Source organism: Centroberyx gerrardi, chromosome 10 (genome assembly GCF_048128805.1).
Source record: "Centroberyx gerrardi isolate f3 chromosome 10, fCenGer3.hap1.cur.20231027, whole genome shotgun sequence".
Taxonomy (NCBI): domain Eukaryota; kingdom Metazoa; phylum Chordata; class Actinopteri; order Beryciformes; family Berycidae; genus Centroberyx; species Centroberyx gerrardi.
The window spans coordinates 21,345,129-21,372,638 of NC_136006.1; the positions used below are offsets into that span (position 1 = coordinate 21,345,129).

The following is a 27,510-nucleotide window of genomic DNA, read 5'->3' on the forward strand; positions in this document are numbered from 1 at the left end:
ACCACGGTCAAGCCTGCCAGGAGGGGTTTCTGTTGAACAGCTCCAGAGAAGTTCTTTCATTTGGGAAACCCGAAAGGAACAATTATTAAGAACAAACAAATACATTTGTTTTATTTATTCAAAAGTAAACGTAATTAACTTAATAGGTAACCGTTGATTGAATTCCGAATTTCGTAAGAAAAAGCTACAGCCTAGCTGGTCGTGCTAACAAAGAAAATCCTTTCTCTTCAGAAATAATCCCCCACTATTCTCTTTAGTTATGAGTCATGTGGTCGTCGATAATCCACACGGTCTAGATCAGCAGGTAAGTACTTTACTTCACTTACTTCTTGTTTCCTTAAAAATGGAGTCAGGTGCTCTTACGCACATGTAATTTCGGCAGTGAAATCTTAGCTATTTCATGTGAGGCTTCATTCGCTAAGTCGCTAGCCTTGGTAGCTAAGCTAACGTTGCGGCTGGTAAAATGGTGGTGATGATGTCGCCGTTGAAAAGATTGTGATGGCGGAGCTCGTTACTACGTTTGCCAGAGAATTGAACTGACAAACTGGATAATTCTTAGTCTTTCTCTTTAAGCGGACTGATATTGTCGACACCCTCAACTATCTCTAACTTGTTAAGCATCTCATGTGAAATAATATCACATACTTAACACCAATTAGCAAGGTTAGCCGACATTTAGACACCGGCCGGTATGCTAGTAGCTTAGCTAGGCCCTTTCGACATGAAACGTGGCGCAGGAAAAAAATGTTGGCTGCGTTTTTCAGCTAACATTTAGCCACTTCTGTGAACTTACATTGAGCAGTTATTTCTTTAGATTGCCATGTTAAAAGGCCCGTGTGTTTTTATAGCTTGCCACTTGGATTTCTGTCTTACCTTTTTGGTTTATGTCAGCATTTTCTAGCTTGATGCTCAGGGTGCCAAGTCTTGGATAACGTCAGATTGGTGGCATGGCAGTAAATGTTAGATAAAGTAACTTAGTTGGATAAATCAAGCCCATGAAAAAAGACCATATATAAGGAATTTATAAATCAGAATTTAAACCAGAATTCTAGCTTGTCCAGAGTATCAGGGGAAAAAACGTCTGAAGTACAAACATATTAGGCAATATGATTTAAGTGTAGTTGAAAGATGAGCGTTTTAGAGTATCAAAATGTTTCAATATGTTCTGGCAGTGGTAGTCATTGATTTTCTCCCGTCACGGTTATTTAATGTCGGACTGTATCACATACTCACTTGAATTTGAAACAAATTAAATGTCTTATTTATTGTCCTTTTCATGTTTTTCAGCTCGCTGCCCTAGACTTGAACTCTGCTGACGGACAAGGCGGAGGCACTGGCAGTAAGTATTGAACCAGCCTTTACTTAGAAATGGAAATGCAGGCGGCGTTCCTGGTGGCCACAATATCCTGGGTTCGGGTCCAGACCGGGACACTGGTCACATGTCATCCCCATCTCTCTCCCTCTCTCTCACCTGAACTTTCCTCTCTCAACTGCCATCTATCTAATAAAAAAGCACAAAATTCCCCCCAAAAAAGAAAAATTATTGAAAGTGCAAGCATATTATTTGTGCTTGGTTAAATTTGACATCTTTACTTGAACAGGCTTCAGAGCTGTGTAATATCTCAAACTAACTGGCACCCACTGTAACACATTCTTTTCAGTGGAGAGCTCTGCACTAACTGCTTCTTTGTTCAGTAAATAAGACCTATTTCACTGAATGTGGGTGACCCTAAATGTATGTGGTCTATAACAAGTTTTTTCCTCTACCCAGGGCGTTACATTCCACCTCACTTGAGGAACAAAGATGCTTCCAAAAATGGTGAGTTTCTCATACTCAACCAGTGAGCCACAATCAGACCATCAACACTGGTTTCACTTGTAGTGTTTTATTTTTTATGTTGAAGCTCCATCAGAGCATGTTAAAAGCAAGCACAATTGAGCAAATTTATTATGAGCCAGTTCCCAACCAAAATTTTATTTTGTTTATTCCATTTTTGATACCTTGATCGTTACCAGTAAAGACGAGATGGACACCATTTTTGCTGCTCTTTAGACCCAAGAAAACCGAAGGAGAGTAGCCTGATTTCACAAGTGCACAGAATGTGGAAAGAAAGCCACCTCAAGTGGATTTTCTGTGTCTGTGCATGATAGCTTACATTGGCACCGCTAAACTAGGACAAGTGGTACTCTCTGTAAAACCATACGTGCCCTTGTATTTTCACCTCAGTCTGATCAGAATTAAACAATGGAAATGGAGCAAGTTTCAATTTTGCCTGATCACTTTAAAATGACTGGTGAAAGTCTCACAGATCTAGGATGGATTTCATAGTGGCAGTGATGATGGAAGGAGACAGTGGTGCTAGCTGTTGACTGTTCTGATGAAGAGGTTCCTTGGGAAAAACACATTACTTGACCACCAGTGTTGACACATTTGGACTTTTGACAATGTTTTGTTGCCAGAAAGGGGTTGCTGTATGTAATACACAACAGCCTATAAAATGTTTCTGTATTTGTTTTGCCTCCTAAAGGCCTCAAATCACGATATATGAAAAGCCAGGCATACTGACAAGTCAGATAATTGTTCATTTTAACTTAATCTTGGAATCATGGTACTGACTCTCATTGTGTCATTACACACTTGACGTTTTTTCCGTTTTGCTGTTTTCTTATTCCACAGCAGGAAATGCTTATTCCGCTGGTAGACAGTGCGGTTATTCAGTGGCACCAGTAAACCTCTGTAAGTCCCTTCTGTCTGCTTTCGCTGAGGGCAACCTGCATTCCCAGATGCATGAAATAGCCATTTACACACCAGCAAAGCCAATGAGAAGGGGGAGAGGGTTAGTTTATAGATATACACATCACACTTAAGGTTAATGATGGGCTCATGATTAATTGATGTGCTTATCTCTGCTGGGATGCTTGCAGTCACAATTGTGAAGATGCTAGAGGTAAAAGGCGATTTAATGTAAGCATAAGCCAGTTAGGAACATATTTTTCTTCTCAATGAGCCAGCATTTATAGGCACTTGTATTTTTCATTTGTCATTTACAGTGTGAGTTTGGAGCATATATGGAAACCTTTACAATGAATTTTGCATTGTATACTAAAGGCCAAATTTTACCTGTAATGTCCCTCAAGTTTCTTCTAAGCAGTGTCCGCAACTATGGCAGGCTGAGCATCAGCAAAGACACAGAAATAACTATACTCCTGGATGGGATGACTGTAGGACTGGTAACTATTAGTGTAAAGTCAACCTCAACAGTCATGCTGCATCAGCCAGTAATTATGGGCAAGTGTTTTTATAGCCTGCTTCCCTACCTTTGCTTAGGTTACCCAAGACTGGCCTCTCAAGAGCTTGCCTTTTACCATGCCTACAGTGGGGGTTGGCCAAACAGATGTGGTATACCTTGACATCTACCTGCATGCCATGCCACCTACTTGTTGGCAGAGTTTATCATAGTATACAGCTGAACACTTGAGCACAACCAACCAGGCCTAAATCAGTGCATATAGCCTATGCTTTGTAAGCAACAGGAACCTGGGCCTAATGCAGTGTTTGTCAAATGCTTGCTATTGAAGTTGCTTGTGATGCATGGTGATGGTGCTTTGAAGATTCTGTACTGCACCACTAGTATGGCTGTCTTACTAATAACAGCAAGGTACAATATCTGCAGTTGGAACGCATTCGCATAGAGATTAGCCTTTGTGTCCATTGCTCAACCACTGGTACCCTTTATGTAAATTATCATACAGTTAAAGCAGGGATTTTCCTTAGCAAATAAGTATAGAACTTAACACTACTGCGTTGTCAGTATTTTGTCTGAAATGTCATTTGTCACAACACGGCGCGCACTTGAAAGTTTTTCTTGAGTCCTTATCAGGTCCATACAGCTTGTTCTATCTGCCTATAGCAGATGGATACTGTTGGGCCACGGTATGCCCATAGCTTGTGTGGAGGGTGTTTTTGTGTGTCTGCTAGGTTATTTCAAAGTCGAGAGTTGTTAGAAGACGTTCCTCCTGGCCTTTGTTTGATTGACTGATTTACGAAAAACCTAATTTGCTTTCATGTGTGTTCAGCTTGATTGCACTCAAATTTGATGTGCCTGGATGATATCCTCTATCAATGTAAAGTGCTCAAGCTTATTCCTCACCACATTATAGCCAGTGGTCAGTACAAGTTGAATGATTTTTGTGACTGGTATTTTGTTTTCAGTCTGGGCTGTTTTCAACCCATTTCAGGAGTGAGCACTTCCTGTCAGTGCATAGTTTGCATTAATAGACGTCTGAATGAGCTAGATGTCTGAATGCTGCTGTGGCATAGCCCCTGCTACCTATTTCTGGACTCGCTGCCATTTGTCAGTATATCTTGGTGATGTGGTTTGACGTGGAGTCATCTGAGATGCTGTCTCTGACCCTGCTGCATGGTGTGCTTAGCCATGTTTGCAGAGTGCACAGGGCAGTGAATGGGTGTATTTGTGCACATCCCAAGCTACGGTCTGGTCTAAAACATCTAGGTTGGCGTGCGCCTGTTTTTTTTTTTAAAAAAAGCATTAACGGGCTTTCTCTTTGTGTGTACTTGAAGTGGGCACCGCACTGAAAGCGCTTACCTGTTGTCCCACAGGTTCAAGTTAGATCCTCCTTACCACAGATCTAGAATCAGCCTCATTAGCTGGTCCAATCCTCTATCACCAGCATTCAAAGACTAATCTGAGCCTAGATCTGTGTGGCTGGGCTGTCCCCTGATGCTGCTGTGGCATAGCCTCTGCTACCTAGCAAGCCTTACCTTGGCAACGCTAACTGTCCATTGTCCCCCACCAGCCTCATCCCCAGCCTGCACAGATAACAGTGCGGCTACCGATGGGAACGATGACACGGCCAGTGTGCAAAGCTGGGCAGACCGTTGTGGTAAATGTCCACCTGAGGCAGAGACGGGGCCTAAGGGTCCTTTGGGACAGACAAATCCACCCTACCCCAAGTAGAGAAGCCCATGTCTGGGAACTAATGAAAATGACAATGCAGTGTAATTTTTACACTAAGTTGCTCAATTTCTCCCCATCCATTGTCCTGTATAGAAATTAACCTTGCTTTCTTTTTGTTTGTTTTGCGTCTTTTTATTGAACAAGCTTTGGGGGAAAAGATTGCTTTGGGATCCTTCAACTGGAGTGTTTGAGGACCTAAAATGTTAGTTGTGTTATGAGGAAGCAGCATTTTCTGATATTTATGCAAGGTTTCAGACAAGTTCAGTTTTATCGTAGTTGCTTGTAGCCTGGCTCTATTATAAAACACCAAGCTAAAGAAATAGGTCAGCACTGAAAGTGACCCTGATCTGTTAAGGACTATGAGTAAAGCCAAATATGTACTATTCATTATATTATGTACACCCTTCCTCACAAGCTTCTTATTCTTGTTTTTGTTTTGTTTTTCTCTCCCCATGAAGATTCACCTGGATGGGACGGTGGACGCAGCAATGGATTTGTGAATGGTTACCATGACAACCGCATGAATGGGGGCTTCGGAGGGCGTGGACCCCCTCGCAATGATAGAGGTGGGCGTGGCGGCTACCGTGGTAACAGGGGCGGAGGCTCGTTTAATCAACCACTGCAAAATGCAGGTGGGGAAAACCTACTGTGCTGTAGACTTATGTTTGTCTAACAGTAGCCCTAGCAGCAGTAGTGTAGTTTTAGATCTAATATATTGGATACTACTACCCCTCAACCCCACTAGATATAGTCATCACTAATATCAGAAGGGTTTCATATTGTAGTAATAGGCCTACAAGATGGAATTTATAGATTATTGTTTTGTAATAAACTACAATAGCTGCGCACCTAATTCAACTAAGACAAAATAGCTGTTGGGATGATTTGAACGAAACTGAAGTCATTCCGCTAATAGGGAAAGACAATGCTCCATTATTGGTAAGAAAACGGCCTCAACTGATTTGTCTGACAGCAGTCAGAGCTGTTGGTAACGGCTGATTTGAGCTAAAGATACTTTTCCTTAGCTGTATTAATGACTCGCTCTGTCCGTTCCACTCCAGGGTTCGGCAGTTATGACAACAAAGATGGTGGCTGGGGAGGAGGAGCTCAAAGGGATGCTGCCTACAACAGCTTTGGGGGGCGCTCTGACAGGGGCAAGTCTGCCTTCTTCAATGACCGTGGGGCAGGCTCCAGGGGAAGGTGAGAGTTTAGTTTGTTATATGTAAGCATAATTGTGAATATTGTGCTCTTGATTACTTTATATCAGACTTGAAATTAACTTTAAATTCTTTAGCTACAAGCATTCATGATTTTGTCTGTGTGTGCATAGGTACGAGCGTGGGGGCTTTGGTGGTGGAGGAAACAGCCGCTGGGTGGAGGACTCCAGAGATGATGAGGATTGGTCCAAGCCTACAGCACCCAATGAGCGCCTGGAAAAGTAAGAGTGATTCTGATCAGAAATGACAAAATCCTAACAGTATTCTTGCCACATCATTTGACCCAAACTTTTGCAAACTTGTTATTTCCTGCTCTAGTGAACTGTTCGCTGGGAGCAACACTGGGATTAATTTTGAGAAATATGATGACATTCCTGTGGAGGCCACTGGATCCAACTGCCCACCCCACATTGAAAGTGTAAGTCTATGCTCTGCAGCGCCTGCTCAGGCTTAATGGTGTGATCTAAAAAGGTTATATCTATATTGCTCCATTCCAATTGAGTAGGTTTTGGAAAGACATTTAAGTCATATACTGACAGTATGTCTCATTGCGATGTAGTTCCATGATGTGGACATGGGGGAGATCATCATGGGCAACATAACACTGAGTCGGTACACGCGTCCCACTCCGGTTCAGAAACATGCCATCCCCATCATCAAGACCAAGAGAGACCTGATGGCTTGTGCCCAGACTGGTGAGTACTATATATAGCTCTCTCATTGCATGCATGTGTGTGCCTAATTCCTCTGCTCATTCACTTGTCATTGCAAAGTTTATGTGCTCACCAGTCCTATCATGGCCCTGTAAGCTCTATCCATGGTTCATTTCTCTATACTTTTCAGATGGAATAGAAGCAAGGTTGTTGGGATGCATCCACTGTATACCTCGGCTTTATATTTTTGATCTAAATAATGGGCTACATGTATGTCCCCTTCTGTGTTTCAGGCTCTGGTAAGACTGCTGCCTTCCTGCTGCCAGTGCTGAGTCAGATTTACACTGAAGGGCCAGGAGATGCTCTGCAGGCCGCCAAGAGCAGTGGACATGTACAGAAAAAAAAATCATTTCAAAAACACATCTGATTATCAGACAAACATTTCTTACATTACTCTTGGGCTCATCTTTATACATGCTTTTTTTTCTCATTCGTCTCCAGGAGAATGGCAAGTATGGCCGCCGTAAGCAGTACCCAATCTCCCTTGTCCTGGCTCCCACCAGAGAGCTGGCCTTGCAGATCTATGATGAGGCCAGGAAGGTGAGCTCCTAGTCTACAACCGACTGTACAGAGTAGGGCTGGGTGATATGACCTGAAATCCATATCATGATATATTGTCACATTTACATCAACAATGACAAGTGAATTTTTTTTTTACTTTGGTGCACAAAATTTGCATTCTCCATTAGTGTCGTTGGCATTGGCCAAACTTAACAAATTCCACACCTCTCACGCAAAACTGCTTTGCTAATTCAATCTAGTTGTAACTAAAATATTTTCCGGCAAAAAAGTTTTTTTCACACAAATTAAACACCACATTTACAAAACAAGACTGTATCACCAGGCAAGAGAGTATCACTCAATATGACGTTAGAGAGCACCGTTTCACTGACTGATAGTTGCCACAGCCATCGAGTTTCACTTTCTACTGGTAGCAGCTTCAAATTAAAGGGACACATGCACTGGAGGAATGGATTTACTGAACATACCAACGTGCGAAATTAGGTTGATTGAGATTTGTACTGTCCGTTTCGGTAAATTTTCTGTATACCGCCCAGCCCTAGTACAGAGCCACATGACAATCAGACACTGTACTCATACACATATCATAGCTCATCTGAACATTATGAGTATGCAGCGAAGCTTGACTGCTTCCCCTCCTTCCCACTCTTTAGTTTGCCTATCGCTCCCGTGTGCGGCCCTGTGTGGTGTATGGCGGTGCAGATATCGGCCAGCAGATCAGGGACCTGGAAAGAGGCTGCCACCTGCTTGTGGCCACGCCTGGACGCCTGGTGGACATGATGGAGAGGGGCAAGATCGGTCTGGACTACTGCAAGTCAGTACAGCACTGGGATTGGAGCAGTCTGAGCACTTCTGATTATAACAGCTGACTCCAGTATTGTGCGGTTTTTCAGTACGGTGTGTTTATGTGCTGTGCCCCTGTAGCTACTTGGTGCTGGACGAGGCTGACCGTATGTTGGACATGGGCTTTGAGCCACAGATCAGACGCATTGTGGAGCAGGATACAATGCCGCCTAAAGGCATCCGCCAGACCATGATGTTCAGCGCCACCTTCCCCAAGGAGATCCAGGTACACATGGACAGCCAATGAGAGTACACAATCTCATATAATTTAATAAGTGAGCGACTGTAAAATCATGATATGATGTCCACTCACTTGTTATATACTATCTATTTGATTTTCTGTTTGCTTTTGTAGATCCTGGCTCGTGATTTCCTGGAGGACTACATTTTCCTTGCTGTGGGGCGTGTCGGCTCCACTTCAGAAAACATCACCCAGAAGGTGGTCTGGGTGGAGGAGAGTGACAAGAGGTCCTTCCTCCTTGACCTGCTCAATGCCACAGGTTAGGAACACAGACACAAACACACATAAATAGCAATGATTTTTTTGTATTTATTTTTTTCATTAAAGTCACATTGGGCTCTAACTCATCATCCTTTGTATGTCTGTCCCATGCCAAGCTAATATTGACTTGGCTGCTAACAAAGGTGTGTTGTTGACTATAACAAGACCTTGCAGTGAAAGATAAAATATATAGAAACAAAAGGAATATCCTTGTGCAGGGGTGCACAGGCGCTCAAAGCACTTGCCATGTTTAAGGGGGATTCTTCTCATTTGGTCTGTCAAAGCACGATGATCTAAAGCTGTGAAAGTTGTGTACTGAGCAGCCTTACGTTTACTAGACGGTCTGGTTTTATCTTAGTCATTCCCAGTGAGGTTCAGGAAAATGTGGCAGAGGCCCCGGAGAAACCCGGTAAGTATGAGCATACCGTACTTCAGTCTGACCTACAAGCCAGAAACATCACATCCCACAGCTCATCCCCGCCCCTCTGCTCCCCAGCTGACATACCTCCTCAGTTTTTTTTAATTTATTTTATTTTATTTTTTTCCTCATTTCCAATATAAGCTTGTAGAACCAGCAGTAACATTTGCCTTGCACCACATAGACTGCTGAGTGAAGCAGCAGATCTTGGATTGAATTGAAATCAAGTATTATGTAGCCCCCTATGGAAAAGGGAGACCTTTTTGGCATAGTGTTACTGTCTGGGAAGATTTTCAACACCAACACTTGCGTCTACTGGCTCAACATGGACACATTGGTTGGTTGCCCATAGAAACACAGTTTCCATGAGTCAGATGGCTGTGACATAGATTTAATAATGGCACCAACCTGCTATTTCAGTGAACAAAATACAACAAACTGTGTACATCTAGTTTAGACCACATCAGTGTTGCCATTAGAAGTGGGTGGGGGCTAGGGTTGGCACCAAACACCAACTTGATATTCATGTTGATAATGTATTGAGACTTCTATGGCCATTCCCACCCCTTATTGGTATTAAGCCCTACCTTTTTGAAAAGTAGCTACAACTCCAAATAAATGGCACATATTTATTTTGTGCTGTTCCAATGGTTACTAGTGCAACGGCCACTGTTGAAAGTAAACTGATGTATAATTTATGTCATGGGCAGCCTTGCTAAAGCATGCACTCATCTGTTATCACCATGGTAACGAGGCTTGGGGAGGGCAACTGCATGAAGATGGCTAGCTAGGTATCCTGAAGTGCTCAGCGTTGCCATGCCGACTTTCCCCAAACCAAAACATGGTCTAACAACTTGGCCAATCTCAGACTGATTGCTAACCCCTAGGCTAGATCTGGAAGGATTGATAGGTTTAAAGAATATGGATGAAATGGAGCTTATGCCACACTACTTTCATATATCTAATCTTCCCAGATGTCTAAAGCTGTTATAGCTGGGGATGGAGGTTGTTTTTTGGGCTTGGGCCTGAGAGTTCATTGGCAACAAAAAAGTTGCACTGTTATCAGGGAATGATGTGACTGTTGACCTGGAATGGCCTATCCTACCCCCTCCCCCCTCTGCCATTTTTATTTTATCTCAAGCTTTTATTCTGATAGCCATTAATGCTAAATATCTGTGGATTTTAACCAAACATTTAACAATTCAATAGTTTTTAAAGAGGGTACAGTCAATTCTGATCAAAATATTTGTCAAATATTGTTTTCAGTACTGTGGCCAATAAAACAGAAATAAGGTTACAGTTAATGGTTGTCAGTAAATGCAAAGCTTCTTATGCAACCCATGTCTCCATTTTGAGTTGCCATTTTGATTCTTTTCTTCATGGTCTCGCAGCAGCTGACCTTGTAGTATGACAACAGTTTTCAGTTCCTGCTCCCATCTCCTTTCAATTTTCAGTTTTATGTTAAATCCACCTCTACAGCCTTGTACCTAGTTCTCAATGATTTGTCTTCCATTTTCTCCTCTCCTGCTCTTTATCCTACTCTCCTCCCTCTGTCTTGCTCTCCCTCTCTTTCCCTCTGGCTGTGTAGGTAAAGACTCTCTGACACTGGTGTTTGTGGAGACAAAGAAGGGAGCAGATGCTCTGGAAGACTTCCTTTACCGCGAAGGTTATGCCTGCACCAGCATCCACGGAGATCGATCCCAGAGAGACAGAGAAGAAGCTCTGCATCAGTTCCGGTCTGGGCGCTGCCCCATCCTGGTGGCCACAGCTGTATGTTATCGTGTGCACAGACTAGCTTTGTTTACATTCAACTGTCATGTGATTTTAGAGCGAACCTTTGAAATAGCGCAAATTTTGCGTTTCCATCACGGTTGAAGTGAATAGATGGGCTGCAGGGCTCTAAATTAACTTGCTTGGTATCACTGGTGCACCTAAATAAAAAACAAAAAAAAAGGCTCAGGAGCATCAGCAAAACTATAGGTGCACCCCAAAAAAATGTAAGAGAAAATGGAAACATACATCAACAGTAATTATTTACATGCAGTACCAAGCAATAACCAATGCAATAAGCAATATCCCACCAAGGCAGTTGTGGGTGGACCAATGCGCCCAATTTAAATTTCCAGGTTGCACAATTTCAGTTTTGGTTGTACTTTAGAACCCAGAGGCTTCCTGAATGTAGGGTGCAGCTTCTTCATAAATACATCCACAAGAAAAATGGAAAGTCTTTCGAGAATTGATCGGTATTTACCACATTGTCTGCTAATGTTGGATTTATTTATATTTCTTCCTGTCCAAAGATGAAAACAGCAAATTGCACTTTGCAGTATTCTAATGCACCAACAAATGACCATACAGTCATGATGGGTGCCTTTTATACATAGGAGTGGCAGCGTGTACATTTGTGGGAGGACATGGTGGACAGAGTTTACAGACAACTTTTAGCTGCACCATTATTTATTCAACAAATGCGCTACCATCAGTATTTACTACATAACCATTTATTAAATGAGTATAGTTATTCTCATCAAACCATGCCTTGCTGTTCATCCTCCCTCCCTCTGCTCCACCAGGTGGCCGCCAGAGGTCTGGACATCTCCAATGTGAAGCATGTGATTAACTTCGACTTGCCCAGTGACATTGAGGAATACGTTCACCGTATTGGCCGTACGGGACGTGTGGGCAACCTTGGTAAGAAAAGATTTTTAACCCGATCTGTGATGTCTCTGTGCAGATTCATGACTTGGTCAATGGCAAAATGGAAGTAGTAGTAAGTGTATTGAGTGGATAAACCCTTTGAGATGTATCATCTAATTTTCCAGTGGGTCCTTCAGCAAAACACAGTGACCACAACACTGTTAGTAGTGGATTAGAGCAGCTATTCTCTTATGTTCTATCATTTTATTAAAACTGCTCTGTTAATAGTGGATTAGAGCAGCTATTCTCGTTATATTCTATAGTCTTATTAAAACTGCCCTGTTCTTGGGTGCAGGTCTGGCCACGTCGTTCTTTAACGACAAAAACAGCAACATAACCAAAGATTTGCTGGACATTCTGGTGGAGGCAAAGCAGGAGGTTCCCTCCTGGCTCGAGAGCCTGGCCTACGAGCACCAGCACAAGAGCAGCAACCGCGGACGCTCCAAGAGGTACACACAACTCGATAAACACAGCAACAAATGCATTTCCAAAACATATACACAAACACATCTAGAATTCTAAAGACCTAGGACACACAGAGCTTTTTGTGGAAATCTGCATATCTTTATACACAGTACTTGAACCAAGGGCACATCCTTGGATGCCCAGCCAAACATTAACAAAGCAACTTTTTCTTGTTTAGGTTCTCTGGTGGTTTTGGAGCCAGAGATTACCGTCAGACGCCTGGTGGTTCCAGCAGCTTCAGTGGTGGCCGCGGTGGGCGTAACACCGGGGGCCACGGAGGAAACCGTGGCTTTGGTGGAGGTAAGACAACAAATATGCTTATTTGAACTGACAATAAGTGTTGTTCACATTCTCCTCACAAAACTAAACTCAGTCCTCTTGACTTCTGCTTTGAGATGCCAATCCACATTTAGACTTCTGTCATTTAGAACTCTCCCTCTTTATGGTTGTTAACCATTGCAATATTTTTGCTCTTGGGCACAGAAGGATTAAAAGTCAGACATATGTTCACTCTCCCCCCAATCGGAATACACCCCAATTAGTTGTTACAGCTGGGAAAGAGTAGGCTACTAGTATTTGCTTGGTAGAGTGCATTTTATTTTTTATTACTTTGTTACTGGCTTGGCTGAATGCTGACCTCTGACCTCTGTCTCCCTCAGGTGGCTTTGGTGGCAACTTCTACAGCAGTGACGGCTACGGGGGAAACTACAGCCACTCTGGTAGCGTGGACTGGTGGGGCAACTAGTCACCATAGGAATAGGTTGCCATGCCAACCCAACCCCACAGAAACCACATGTTAACTTTAGCCAGACCATAACAACCCTCCCTGTGTAGCTTCACTGACACACAGTACATTACCAACCCTGATTCTCTGCCCTTCGCTTCTCACAAAACGGAAGTGCAGCGCGACGCAAAGCAAAGTCACCAGCACGCGCGATCTACTGGAGACCGCAGAGATTCGCACACCTCATAGAGTGAGCATGGATGCTGACATGCGTTGTCCGATAGCAACCTCGGACCTTCATTGTTAAAAGTTTTTTTTTTTTTTCTTTTGTGGAAAAAACAACTAATTGAAAAACCTGAGGATCATTTGTATGTTAATGTACTGTGCCTTTTGAATTTAAACAGGAAATCTATGTTTTCATTTCACCAAAAGAACATGGCCAAGAGCTCTAAATTTGTTATTACTGTTATTTTGTTATTTGGTGAAAAGCATAAGAAAAGTAAAATAAGCTTGGACTTAATCAAACCTTGGCAAACACTGCGGTGTTGTGGCTCTCTAGAGTCATGATTCCATTTGAACTTCAAATTTATTGCAGGGACATCATGTAGCCTTTTCTACAGTCAAACAGCTAACGGAGCCATCAATATAATGTCTGATTCAACTGGGGCCATTCCCAGTGAAGAAACCGTATTCTAATCCTAAGGGACAAAGAGTTAGATTACTTTTCTTTTTTCGCTCACTCTATCCTGGACAGGCTCCTTTTATGGATATGGTAGTCTTTGAAATAGCCATTCCTATTGTGATCTTAATAAACACAAAAGTCATTAAGCTCGGTGCCAACACTCACTGAGGTTTAAACAAAAATAATCGATGCTGGAACTTGTTACTCCACATTTTTCAATTGACTTGACAGTGTTATGGCAGCTAGTATGTTACCAAGTGCTAGCTACATTAAGTGGGCGGTGTTTTTTGTTTGTTTATTTTTACTTGAGACATTTTTGGTGCAGGTGTGTGCACAATTGAAAAACTGAGTCAGTTTTTTGATTTTTGAAATGTTTCTTTACAAATATGTATCAAAACAAAAAATGCCTGCCATATTGAAAGTGAAGTTCAAAATGGCTGCATAAGGACCACAGCATCGGGAGGGCATAGTGTGGCGTTGGCGTTTACCGATCTACCATTAACCACAAGGCCCAGACGGTATTCTACGCTTGCAAGTGTTTTGTTTTTTGGTCAAGGAGAAAAGACATATGAACTGAGTCGCAGGCTTAACTTAATTACAAACGTTTTCTCTTTTCAAGCTGCGTTGGAGGCATGGTTCATCTTTGAGACAGGCATTAGAATGATCACTGAGGTTTATCAGTTTAACAGCAAAGGACTGAGCGGGGCAGAGCAGCACTCTGACCACTGGGGTTAGGGGGTGGGGGGTAGGCGTGGGGCGCAGTTTCCAGTGCACCACCGTTGTTGTCAGTGGCTTTGGTTTCCATTGCTGCATATTCTAACTGTGGAGGTGGCCAAAGATGGGGGAGTGTCCACTTCCTTATGGGACATAAGTACTGTCAACTCCTCTGGGAGTTCATCTGCTCAGACATGTATAAAAAGCTCTGGCTCAGTAAAGCCAGACCAGGCTTTTCCTCTCAAAGAGGAGCAGCCAACAAGAGGAGGAGAGGTGGGGCATTTAACCTCTGAATGCTCCATGTTTCTGATCGGGTGTGTTGTGCCTTGAAATCTTTTTTAGAAATTGAACTAAAAGCGGATGCACTGGCAGTGTTGAGAACTTGAGATTGAATGGTGCTACTTGATTTAGGTGTGTAGGCCCTTGTACGTCGTGCCCATCGAGTTTTACAAAAGTTCTTTTATTGCACATCTAGAGTTTTATATAGATGTCTTGGATATGTGTCCTTAAGCTTCCAAATATTGTGTGTGAGGAAATTGTGAAAAAACGCAGCTTGTTTACAAAGGGGAAGGGTTCTCAACGTTTAACCAGGATTTATTTGGGACCAGGGGATTTAGCAGTTGGGGAATTTAGCCATTTGCACACAGATTTCTAGATTCTACTTTTGCTGCTAGTTTTGTGTAATTTATTAAGCATTTTTGACAAATATTTATTTTTGTAAGCCTCAAAGTGATTCTTTGAAAGTTTCAGAAACTTGACCAAAAGACAGTACAAAAACACTGGCACTTGAATGTTGAATGTCACCTGTATGCGTGAAATTTATATATTTCGGGGTAGTGTGAGCTTTTTAATGTTTAAGATGCATTGGACTCAGTAAATAATATCCACAGCTGTTTCAGGGCCTCCTCAGGGCCAATCATCTCTATTAGATTACCAATTGGCCAACAAAATTAAAAATGGAATTGAACAAACATGCCAAGGTTTGGAATAAAGTTGTCAAAAGAGCAAATACATTTCCTAAGCGTATCAGTGCAGAAGTGTTCAGATTCTCCAATTGTGTGCATTGTGTTTGATTCTTTACTCTAATTTGACCTGATAATTATTTTTCTCCAGTGAATGTCTGGCACATGGCAATCTTTAAAGAAACAAACATGTGGTTTATTCTCTATTGTTGCATTTGCATATATGGCATCTATTGAGTTCTCCCTTAGTGTGGAGCAGGTCTCTGCAACAGTGATTTCCCTGGCAGCTGTTGGTGCTGTTTGGGATGAACTTGGCTCTCTGTAGACACTGTGCAGGCAGAGCGCTGCCCAAGACTCGCTCCATGCCCAAAGGAGAACCCTAGAGCTCTTTAGATGTAGACTTTGCTTTCTGTACTAGCTTAGAGGCTAATGCACTGCATGGGAAATACTCAGCTGTGCGATTGTATGATTTTACCAAAATAAAAAGTTTGAATGCAAAAGTATCTGAAAAATCAAGCATGTTTCCTAAAAACTTGTTTACTGTAGTTGTGCAGAGGAGACTGTTGTAGCAGGCGGCCTGTTGCCTTGTGTGACTGCAAGGCAGATGGGCGGCAAAACTGAATTTGGCGTAGATTGGATGGGCTTCAGTTCTTTTGAAAAAATATATAAAGATTTCATTTGTAAAGCCGAAAGTGTCGATTGTATTATTTTCCCATACTTGCCATTTTAGGTGGTCATGAGTTGGATCTGTGAACTGTTGAAATACACTTTTTTTTTCTTCCCCCCACTCAGCGTTTGCTTCTTCCCATAATCACCAAGTGTACAGAGAACCTGGCAACCATGTCTGCTGAACTTTAATTAATCTTCAATCAAGAGACTATCATTTTGGTGAAATTATAAAATGTCTGAAAATGCAGTGTGCAGGACGTGTTTTTTTTTTTTTTTTTTTTTTTTTGCCCCTACAGATTGTCTTTACTTTAGCCATCTGCAGCTTTTTTTTTTTAAGCTTTGAAATGACGTAGCAGTGGTTACATATCTTTCATACTTCCCAAAAACCTTGTTTACCCCAATTCTCAATTTTCTCTTGAAAGGTCACATGGTCCCTAATGTGCTGAGTAGGTTTCATAACCACAGAGCCAGTGACACCCATTTAAAAACCTGTTGTATAATTTGTGTGTCAATTTGAAAATAAGGTTTTAAGGACATGCAAGTAGCGTTGACCCAGCTACAATAATATTCATCACTCGAGAGAGAGACTGCAGTAGCTGGGGCCTATGTAGCACCTGCGACTCGACCCCATATTAATCTCATATTGGCAAATGATATCGATCTACTTTTCCGTCAGATCACACCACTAATGGCCCGCTGATCCCCTAATCCATTTCAACACATCTGCATTTCTGAAAAGGTCTATGTATGTCCCCCCTTTCGGCCCATCTCCATGTTCTGTGTGTGTTGGTGGAGAGTGTAATCTGAGTGCTCCATGTGTCTAAGTTACAGGCCTGCCTCTGGTGTTTGCTCTGATCTGAGAGTGCTGCTTTACCTCTCTAATCCTGCCAACCGCCCATCTCCCTTCATCTCCATCCATCCATCTCTCCGTCCAGGGGATTTGGCGGCCATTAAGAGATGGCTTTTGGGAAAGTGTCTGTGTGTGTATGATGGAACAGTCAAACCCACACTAACTGAAGGGGGGAGGATGCTAGGCACTAAGTGCAGGAGCGCACACAACCACCACACATTTTGCTCTGTCCCGAATAAGAACTGTGTCAGGCGCAGGTTCAGTTATGCCTTGGAGAGTGAGCTGTGCCGACTGACGTGGGATGGGCAGGATGGGTATGTGCACTGATATTTGGACTGTAACTTTTATCACACATGGATGTAATTGCCTGGAACGATCTACAGGTATGTTCTTTCATTTGTGCATCTTGTGTTCCTTTATTGCATTAGACCTTTTGCCTATTACATAAATTCTGCTGGTCCTGCGTAGCAGCTGTGATTAAAAACTAAAGTTAGAAACCACAACGATTTAATTATTTTTTTATTTTTTTAAAAGTAATTCTGTTTTTTAGTTACCATTTTACTGCCTCTTAAAGTTAGCTGTAGTAGCCAAGCTACTAAAGAATCAGGAATCTGAGAAATTATAACAAATCGCTAATGGAACTGGCCTTTTCATTTATTTTATATAATTAATAATTATTGCTGTAGTTCATCAGAAGTGCTGCTGTGCTTTTTGTGCCATTTCAGATCTCCTTTAATCCTGGCATGTCCCAGATGAGAGACTGCAGGAATGGCTGCCATCGCTTTCACTGGTTAGTTTCAGTCCCTCTGCTCTTCCAGTTTTTGTCAGCCAGTAAATTGTCTTGAGGTTTGAACTGGATGGGTGAAAGCAAAGGTTTCATCACAAAAGCTAAAATCTTTTGAAAAGTCCTCAGTCATTAACCTCTTATTAAGACTGGTTTGTTGTTGGGGGTTGGGTGCTGTCCCTGAACATCAAGAAAGATTCTTCTGCCATAATGAAGGAATCAAACTGGAATTTGCGTTTGGCTACTCTGAGGCCCTTTCATCTCCAGAGATTTATCGATTGATCAAATTAAAAAGGCAGGGCCAAACTCCAGCTAACATGAACTGGATCGAGGATGAAATCCCAGGCACAGACAATGCCTATTGTTGTTGGGCTAATCTCTAATGTAAGCTGTTCTTTCTTAATCACATCATCGTTTCACCACGCCTAGCAGCTGGGAAAGACACAGTTTGGCCTGAAAAAAGCCCTCAACCTGCCAGTCAACGTGACTCAAACATCAAATCATTACTCCGCCGCGTCCTGGCATCGCCGCAGACCTCCACAGAAGCATTTTAATCTGTGGAGATCGGGGGGAAATAGAAGAACCGATCTGCAAAGTGTTTTCCTTTGCGGCCCTGACTGCGTCCACAGCACCAGTTTTAGTTGTCAGTAATTCTTGTGGATTTGCGGGGATGGGCAGTGTTAACAATATGAGGTTTCTCTGGAGCAAAAGGAGGGGATAAAGAGTGGTGCTGTGGCCGTGGGGCCTCGAGCCTGACCTTTCTGCTGATGCTTTGACAATTTCCTTCCTTTCCTGACAATTTTTATGGTTTCTGGGTATAATTCGATAGTAAAACCAGACCCCTAATAAAATATACACTCTGGAGGACAAATCTTATTGAAACCATCTTTTTTACACCGTAATTTCAGTTTCAGCTCAATCCATTCTGAATTTTTCTTGCCATAAAAGTGTCTTATACCCAGTCAGTAGTGTCAGAATAAACATTCAACATACTTCTTGAATTGATTTGAAACTGAATCAGAATCAGTTGCTGAGTAGAACAGGGTGCACAAGGAATATGATCCGGATAATTGGTGCTGACACATTACAAGACAGATACACAATACAGGAGTGACACACCAGGTGCAAGACAAAATGTGACAGGAGCTCAAATGTATTGCAGACGAGATGTTCTGGTAGTAGACTAAACACTACAAGTATACATTCACTGCTGAAGTGTTGCACCAGTGGAGCAGCGCTGGCATAGTCACAGATCAGAAGAGTAAAACGAGGCTGATGAAAAGCAAAAGACGCTTAAGTGACAGATGTGCAAAATACAACTAGGTTGATGGACAGCCCTAATAGTTTATGAGCGCCCATGTGCAAATTAGCAGGGTTCGCTCAGTCCGGGTTAGTGTGTGTGTGTGTGTGTGTGTGAGAGAGAGTTTCCCCTACCATCAAATTGGTGTGGCAGGTCACCCTGCCTTTAAGAGCTGCTAACCCTAAAAGAATTTCATTATCATGGGTTTCAATGGAGAGTTTAGTGTCCCATTGTCTAAATGCTGTTTCAGAGGCTTTCACCAGCCAACAATGAGATTCTGGGGGAAACTGGTGTGTGTGTGTGAGAGCTTATCTGGAGGAGTTGGTGGTGGGGAGGGGCTTAGGAGGGCTGGTTGAGGAGGGTGATTGCTGTTGGGAAGAAGCTGTTGCAGTGCTGGGTGATGTGGGTGCTGCTGCACTGGAACTACCAGAGTGGAGTACATCAAAACAGATGGCTGCCATACTGTAAACTCTCAGTCTTTGGCGAACTCTTAATACCTTGACCCCTCTATCCTACATCTCAGCAAACTCAAGCATTTGGTTTGTGTGCAGTGTATTATTCACTATTGTGTGTTGTTCAGCAGCTGGCTTGTGCAGCCATATGGGCTCACAAAATGAAAGTATTATCCTAAAACTTTCAAATCAAGTCAGTGAAATCCGCTCCCATCAGCAGTGTTAAGCAATCCAGCTGCAGTCTGTTTGAACGATTTAAATGGAAAGATATTTTCAGTCATTTTTGGAAAAGCTTTCTATCCTGATACACAAACAGCACCATTGCATTTGGCAGTATTTTGGCTAACATATAGAAGAGTAATCAAATAATGTTGCAGTTGAACATGGATTACTGAGAGTATTGTACAGATTTGCATAGAAAACTGAGCTCATTTTAGAGCACATAAGGTAAATGGAGGAGTTCTGTTTTGTTGGATGGTTTTCATATTAATCAGAGAGGGAAAATGCTCTGCACTCTATAAACAATATCCAGACTCACTTCATTTCCAGATTAATCTTTTTTTTATTCTTTTAGCACTGCAGAATATTAAAAACATGCACAACAGTGTGGTTTTGGCACTCGGGTCTGACCATTGACTTTCAAGTCCAGGCCATTTCTCCTCTTTGATTGTCAGACTCCATTGGCTCTGTGCAGCAGAATAGATTTTCTGACTGAGCGCAGTGCTGTTTTCACTCAAGGTTTTGATGCTCTCCCCCTCTCTCTCTCTTGCCTTCAGTCTGTGTGCTGTGCCTGCTGCCTCAGGCTGGGTTGGCAGTCTGGGCTTGTGTCCGTGCCTGTCCAGCATCCTGCTCCTGCACCCAGGAGAGGAGCTGCAGTGTGTTGTGCGACCGCTCCGGCCTGGCTGAGCTGCCCAGAGAGTTTCCCTGCGAGGCTTCCGCCATCAACCTGGACAAGAACAGACTCAAGTTCCTGTCGGAAAGGGCCTTCGGCACCCTGCCCTCCCTCAGGTCCCTCTCCCTGGACCACAACAACATCTCCTTCATAACCCCTGGAGCCTTCAAGGTCTGCCTTTTCATCAGCCCCTCTAGCTTCATCTGACTGCAGCAGATTGGTGTGTTAGCCTGGTAGCTGGACAGGGTTCAGTTCTGGTGGCAGCACAGGTGAAGAGGAAAAAAAAGTCCTTTCATCCTATCAGAATTACATTTTTAATGTTGAATTTGGACAATATCAGTTAGAAATCCTTTTCTGTAAATAAAATCAGTGCATTTTCCTGTTTGATTCTGATGAACTAAATAGTTGGTAATTTACAGAGGGATTTGTAAAATATATATGTATTTTACAACTACATCTTACTTATTTACAAAATAGTGTGTATACGGCAAAAAGCTCAGATTTTTCACTATTTTTTCATATAAATACAGCATAAAATAGAATGAATAAAGGTGTCAAAAAGCCTCTGTAAATTAGCAGCTATTTTTGTCAAGAAGCAGCAGGTCAAATTTGATGTCCGTATCTGCAGGTTAAGTTGGGGAAACAAGTGTTTTGCATGCAGGGAATATGTCATTTTGAGAAAATGGCCTTTAATGATTTTTCTTAAGCTCGTATTGTGGTTGTAAAAACTCAAAGGGAAATGACCCTTGAAGTTCTAAGAGAATCTAAGAAAATGAATGAGTTGAATCTGCTTTTCAAAAGTTGGCAAAAGGCTTGGCAGACATTTAAAAATATACTAATTACCTGGATGAATTGTAATCTGATCAGCTACCTCTGTTACAGAACTAGTAAAACCTGAGAGTCTTGAAAAGCTCTGCACACTGTTGGAGAGTAGTTTCACTACATCCTGTTAAACTATAGTAGTAGATTTACTACAGCAGTAGCTTGGTGGCAACTAAATTCAAGTTTGCAGTTTACTTTTTCTTGTCATTTTGAGGCATAGTTAACTAGCAAAACTATTTTTGGTGAAGAAAGGTATTGCGTTTTTTCATCTTGTTTATTTACTCCTTAAAATGTCAAGGTTGTACAAGTCAGATGTTATAAACTAAAGCCTATATGGTTTTTTTTTATTTTAAGTTTACATACAACTGGAAGTTAACATTCCCTCCACTTTTTTCTGTGAAGACCCAAATTGAGTTGAGTTCGGGTTTAGGCCCAGACTACACTCAGAAAAAAGGTACACAGTTGTTGCGTTTATGTCCAGACTCCAGTTCTGGCAGGCAGTTATTGGAGTGTGGGCATTATAAACATAGTGAACTTCCCTTGTACTATGAATAAAATACAATTTAATGATGATCGTTGTTACAAAATATCTTGATCTACTTTGGCTAAGTAACTTTTTCTCTTGAGCTTTGCCGTAGTTCATCTTCTTCCAGTGTAAAACTACACATTCAACACTGCATATTCACTGTACAACCCACCCTCTGTCCTGCAGGGCCTGCCCAACTTGGTGGAGCTGAAGATGGCCCACAATGAGTACATCAGCTACCTGCATACACGCACCTTGACGGGGCTGAAGAAGCTGGTGCGCCTGGACCTGTCGGACTGTAACCTCTTCAACATCCCTGACCGCATCTTCATAGAGCAGACGGTGCTCAAGGAGCTGTTCTGCTTCCAAAACAACTTCCGCAGGATCCCCGGGGCCTTCAGGGGCATGGAGAACCTGACCCACATCTACCTGGAGAGGAACAAGATCGAGGCGGTGGCCTACAACTCCTTGCTGGGCCTGGGGAGCCTCAAGTAAGTCAGAGGGTGGAATATCTAAGACAGGAGACTCAATCCGTGTGCCATAGAGGGCCGAGAGTCTGCAGGTTTTTCCAACCAATCACTACATGAATGAAAACCTGCAGACTCTTGGTCCTCCGTGGCACATGGTTTGAGACGCCGTTTGAGAGGTCCCTATCATAAAAAGCTGTTCCCTAAAGTCAAGCTCTAGAGTGAAAACTGTCTCGGTTTCTCTCTCTCAGTTGAGTCTTTGTATTCAAACATCTCTCTCTCTCTCTCTCTCTCTCTCTCTCTCTTTCCATCACAGGTACCTGAACCTCCAGGAGAACCGCATCAACGTGATCCATGACCAGGCCTTCCAGGACCTCCTGCGGCTGGAGAACTTCTACCTCAATGACAACCTGCTGTCTGAACTGCCCCGGGTCTCCTTCAAGGGCCTCAGCCGCCTCAAGATGCTCAACCTGGGGGGGAACCAGTTTACCAACGTGTCCAGGACCTGGTTCAGCGACCTGGTGGAGCTGGAGGTGCTCTACCTGGACAGGAACCGGCTGCTCTACATCGAGGAGGGCACCTTCGAGAACCTGACCAGCCTGATCACGCTCCACCTGAACAGCAACAACCTCACCACCCTTCCCTTCCCCGTTTTCCAGCCCATCTACTTCCTGGGGCGCCTCTACCTCTTCAGGAACCCCTGGGAGTGCGACTGCTCCCTCGAGTGGCTGAAGGAGTGGATGGAGAGCTACAAGCTGGTGCGGGACATCCCCTGCGCCTCGCCCTCCTCCGTGGCGGGTCTGGATCTAGGCGAGGTGGTGTTCGCCAGGCTGAACGGCACGTGCGTGGACCCGGGGGAGCTCAACCTGACCACGGCCTCCTCGGAGATCGCCTCCACCACGGAGAACCGCTTCAACAGCCTCATCTCCAAGCTGCTCCAGCAGGAGCTGCGGGAGGAGATGGGGAACGGTACGGAAAGCCTCCGCAACGGGACCCTGCTGGACCTGGAGGACGGGCAGCTCTCCGCGGGCGGCGGAGGGCGAGGGGCGCAGGCAGGCCAGTCGCTTCTCTGCTTCCTCGTAGCGTGGCTCCTCTTTGGTTCGATTGGCCAGTTAGAAACGGACGTCTGTGTCTCTTGCACATGAGAACTGTGGAAGTGGGGTCGGCGCTCTGACCCGTGGAATTGCCGTCGGTGGATCTGTAGGAAGTAGGAATAGCTTTTTCTAATGTGCTGCTGAGATTAAAGACGGTTCTATTTATCTAAGCAAGTACAAATATACACTCTTGCCCTGGTGCGTGGGTACTGCTGTGAGTCTACCCTGCCAAAGACAGAGGGGTTTTGGGACACTTTTCTCTTGCAATGCAAGGAGTGTAGTAAACAGAATAGTTTATGGAGAGAGACCGACCCGGACACTGCAGCAGTCCACCAAGACTGTGACGAACAGATGAATAATGAACGTGGGAAGATTACCCATAGTATTTATTTTCACATGAACTATATGATAAACTAGAAGGGCACTCGGAGAGGGCAGACCTCCGCCAAGGTTCGTGCTATTATTGCTTGTTGGTGAGTCGGATCCGGATCCGCTCCAAAATTTAATGGGTTCTTCCTTGGCCCATGCTACACCCTTCCACGAAGTTTCATGAAAATCGGGCCAGTAGTTTTTCCGTAATCCTGCTGACAGACAAACAAACAAACAAACTGCACCGAAAACATAACCTCCTTGGCGGAGGTAACTATGATATTTACATATATATATATATATATATATAGAGATTAACTGTTTCTATATGAGGAATCATAATTATTCGACGCATATCTTTCCCCCTGGTCCATCAACAGCTATGCCCAACTGTAGGCGCTGGGTTTATTACAGCAGGATCCACTTCTACAGTCATACAGGCAGGTGTTGATTTGAAGCGATGGATTGCCGAGAAGACGTGATCGAAATGTACATTTGAACTCCCACGTTTTTGTTACGTAACACACTCAAATTAATGTAATTTTAATGAATATTATGTAACATTCACAGCGTTACACAGTCTGTTATGAGCGTTTTTTTTAATATTTTCATTCACGTCTGTGTGTAAAGTGAAAGGCGATAAGAGCAGTTGCTCCTGTAGTTATCTCCTAAACAGATGTCCTCTCTCGCTCATTCTCCACGTTTTCTATTCATTCAACTCTGTAAATGTAGGTTCCGCGGCTTTCTATAAATGCATTAATCTTCTTATTGCATGCGGCTCAGCGTCCTCCTCGCTTGTGTGTGCTGTAATGTAATGGAGGGACTTTCTCATTGCATTTGCCTCCTGTGGATGGACGGACTGTTTTCCCCTTGTGGACACGACCTCTCTCTATACACTGAATGGGACGGGTGTGACTGCCATATGTTGGGTGGAGGATGGGAGAGGCCGCAGTGTCAAAGCGTGTCAGTCCTCTTTGGGATAAGAAATGCTTTCAGATATATAGAACGGTGCACACAAATCGAAATGAACTGTATTTAACTTCATTTACAACATAGTGTCTATTCTGTGTACCGCAATGTCCTTATCCACGCTGATGTGCTCTGTGTGCTCTGTGGATGTCCCTGATCTCAAACCAGCCAACACCTTTTACCCCGGTGATATGTATCCAATCTGAGTAGCTTGCTCTGACAGCCAGTGATTCTAGTTCAATGGTGTTGTAAGACTTAACACTCCGTCACACATCATATATTTTTCTAAAAAAAAAAAAAAATTGCTGTTGAACTTTGACCCGCCTGCTAAGTGAGTCCTTTCAGCCTCGGCGAGGTGTCGACCCGCTTCAGCAGCGAACGGCAGTTAATCTGCACACTGGCCTGGTAGCCCTTTAAAGGGGGATTAGGGCCGGGACTGAAACAACCGGGGAGGCCCGGATGCTGCATCTCATCCCTCTCATTTACCGCCGTTCTAATGTGGCTATTTTTATCTGTACCACTGTGGAAATGTAATAGAACTCTGTAATGTATATGGGCCAAAGTTAAAATGGCAGAGGTGAGGGATGCACAACTAGAATTGTGTGTTGAGCTGCTATACCAAGCTCACTGTTCTGCATTGGTATAAATGAACGTTACCACTTTACAGAGTTTTACTGCCTAGAGGAAGAATCCCATTGCTTTCCAGATTAGAAATATATTATGTCATCTCCCATGGACAGAAACAAGACAATATTCTCGCCTTGTAATTTGATGTGCAGCCGAATGTCGATGAGATGAAAAGGCCACTGTGACAATATCCAGGATTTCTGGTTTGTAATAGCTGTGACCATAATATGAGGCTATCTGAGCTACACGGATGTTACCAGAATGATATTTCTGTTTTCAAGAGGTAATTATGTTGGTAGAGTTGGAAAAAAGCCTGAAGGCAGATGGTGGCTGTGAATTCCCATGATAGCTAATGGTAGACATTGACTGTTAATGAGCTCACATGCAGAATAAAAAGTGACATATTGCTTTAAAGCCAATGCCCCTTATTTCATTTCATTGTACAGTGTTGCAGGACGGCTATCAAAGAGGTTTCAGGATTCCATGTGGTCATGTACACTGTGTCCTCTTTAGGTGACTGTACCACTCAGCTACCAAATCTCCACTTCCACAGTCAGCACAGCTCATTAAATTGATTTTTCATCCTTCAGACTCATGCAGATCATCTGTCTCACGCTCTGGTACAGCTCTCTTTGTCTTATAGATATCCAATTTCCAATGCTGCAGCCTTTTCCTCTGGCTGTTGACAGTGTTTTTTCTCCCTCTGCAGCTGCAGGGTTTCTCCTGCCTGGCTCTCTTTCTTCTTGTCATGTCTTGTCATAATGTTGTGTCTCGTATTTCTCATTAGCTCCCTCTCAGTCACTCCTGCTGATATGAGACTAAAAGCCGTCTCTCTCCATCCCTTGTCAGTCCATCATATCCCTCTCTTCTAATATCTGTCTTTCCTCTTCATCTGCAGGTCCACAGTGTCATTCCTGGTCATCGCTACTTCCTCCAACAGCTCTTTCTTCAAAGCGCTTCTCCTGCTCTCGCTCCATCTTTCCTTCTGTTTCCAAAGTCTTCTCCTTTTCTACCTCTCTTCCACCATCTGCTCTTTCATTAGAGCAAGTTGCTTTCTCCTTGATTGCTTCAGGATCTTATTATTTTAAAATATAGAGGAGTTGCTGATAATTGAAACAAGGGATCGGCAATATGGACAAAATTAATATTACGATAATCGAAAATAATTATTTTGATACATTTTGATTGTTATACCAGGTGTTTAAGAAGTAGGTGTATAATATTTAATAAGTAAGTGATAATAAGACTGTAAAAACAATGCTGCACAATGTTGTTTTAAATGAAGTTTTGATGCAACATCTAATTCAAGTACTATTTGAAAAGCATCTTCCTCCACAGAGTCTCTCCAGTTCTTCTGCATTTCATCAGCAGTTGAGAGGAACAGCTACATTAGCCTCGCATCTGTTGTTGTGATGTACTCGTTTCCATTTTGAGATTTAAAATCCATATTCAATAAAAAGCAAAACAAAACACAGATGTCCTAAGTCAACACAGCCCTTTTTTTTTTTTTTCCTAAGCAAAATGCTATCAGATTACGCAACAGTAAAACACTGTTCTTCAGGCTCTGGTCCAATCACTCAGTGGGATTGATTGAAATCCCAAAATGCAACACTTGACACAGAGGTCAGCTGTATCCACATTCACCTGAGTTATCCAGCCTCGGTATTACATCTACCGGCTGTACAGTGGGCATGACTTCATTTGCTAGTTCGTTAAAAAGTCAGTTTTATGCTGCAAAAAGTGCAATTACATTTCATAGACAATGTCAAGTCTATTCATAGGGATTCTCTTGAAGTTCATTTGAAATAAAGCATATGGTTTGTTTGATTTTGTTTGGTCGACCATATGTGCTTGTTTGTCTTTGCTTGTTTGTTGTGCTGTTGTATTGTGATGTGTTATGTGACTAGTTTTTTTGTGTGTGTGTGTGTGTGTCCCTCACACCAGTTAATAACCCTATTTGCCTTGATTAATCCATGCCCATTTTTTCCACCCTGTCTGCCTATCCTCTTTTCACCCTGTCCTTCCCTGCCCTCTCTGTCCTCTCACTGTGTGTGTGTGTGTGTGCGCGCGCGCATCTTCCTTTGAGACTACTGGAGGGTTTTCAAACTTCCTAAAGCACTCTGCACACCTTAAAAAAAAAAAAAAAAAAAGATAGACATTGGGGCTTATGTGCTCAGCCTGGGTTTTAAGAAAGGTACTGGAGCCGCTGTCATGCGTATGTGCAGTGCAAAAGAACAGAGCCACACCTAGG

General features: G+C 43.0%; 2 protein-coding genes across 8 annotated transcripts; both read left to right on the forward strand.

The window, feature by feature from the left end:
* ddx3xa (DEAD-box helicase 3 X-linked a) lies at nucleotides 1–16,130 on the forward strand. Of its 7 annotated transcripts, none has more exons than XM_071926354.2 (20): nucleotides 1–304; nucleotides 1,288–1,339; nucleotides 1,772–1,819; nucleotides 2,678–2,737; nucleotides 5,438–5,611; nucleotides 6,041–6,179; nucleotides 6,310–6,417; nucleotides 6,515–6,614; nucleotides 6,756–6,891; nucleotides 7,143–7,240; nucleotides 7,351–7,449; nucleotides 8,085–8,245; nucleotides 8,356–8,500; nucleotides 8,630–8,774; nucleotides 9,135–9,185; nucleotides 10,783–10,964; nucleotides 11,768–11,885; nucleotides 12,187–12,340; nucleotides 12,535–12,656; nucleotides 13,016–16,130. In XM_071926354.2, exons 1-20 carry the CDS (start codon nucleotides 260–262, stop codon nucleotides 13,099–13,101), a joined length of 2,223 nt encoding a protein of 740 aa, XP_071782455.1. In that variant the 5' UTR covers nucleotides 1–259; the 3' UTR covers nucleotides 13,102–16,130. The 7 variants fall into 7 exon arrangements, with proteins under 7 accessions (XP_071782455.1, XP_071782458.1, XP_071782456.1 ...); XM_071926357.2 differs by having other exon boundaries at nucleotides 5,438–5,545; XM_071926355.2 differs by lacking the exon at nucleotides 9,135–9,185.
* A 1,595-nt stretch (nucleotides 16,131–17,725) lies between these two features.
* nyx (nyctalopin) lies at nucleotides 17,726–23,468 on the forward strand. Its single transcript, XM_071926382.2, has 4 exons — nucleotides 17,726–17,747; nucleotides 20,270–20,556; nucleotides 21,920–22,224; nucleotides 22,517–23,468. Exons 1-4 carry the CDS (start codon nucleotides 17,726–17,728, stop codon nucleotides 23,343–23,345), a joined length of 1,443 nt encoding a protein of 480 aa, XP_071782483.1. The 3' UTR covers nucleotides 23,346–23,468.
* Nucleotides 23,469–27,510: the final 4,042 nt, after the last annotated feature.

What these genes read in the sequence shown, in the direction of transcription:
- ddx3xa (XM_071926354.2), top strand. Translation starts at nt 260, where the DNA reads ATGAGTCATGTGGTCGTCGATAATCCACACGGTCTAGATCAGCAG. An exon ending in TCTATGATGAGGCCAGGAAG is followed by an intron (nt 7,450 to 8,084) that starts GTGAGCTCCTAG and finishes CCCACTCTTTAG; the next exon opens with TTTGCCTATCGCTCCCGTGT. An exon ending in AAACCGTGGCTTTGGTGGAG is followed by an intron (nt 12,657 to 13,015) that starts GTAAGACAACAA and finishes TGTCTCCCTCAG; the next exon opens with GTGGCTTTGGTGGCAACTTC.
- nyx (XM_071926382.2), top strand. Translation starts at nt 17,726, where the DNA reads ATGGCTGCCATCGCTTTCACTG. An exon ending in GGCTGCCATCGCTTTCACTG is followed by an intron (nt 17,748 to 20,269) that starts GTTAGTTTCAGT and finishes TCTTGCCTTCAG; the next exon opens with TCTGTGTGCTGTGCCTGCTG. An exon ending in TAACCCCTGGAGCCTTCAAG is followed by an intron (nt 20,557 to 21,919) that starts GTCTGCCTTTTC and finishes TCTGTCCTGCAG; the next exon opens with GGCCTGCCCAACTTGGTGGA.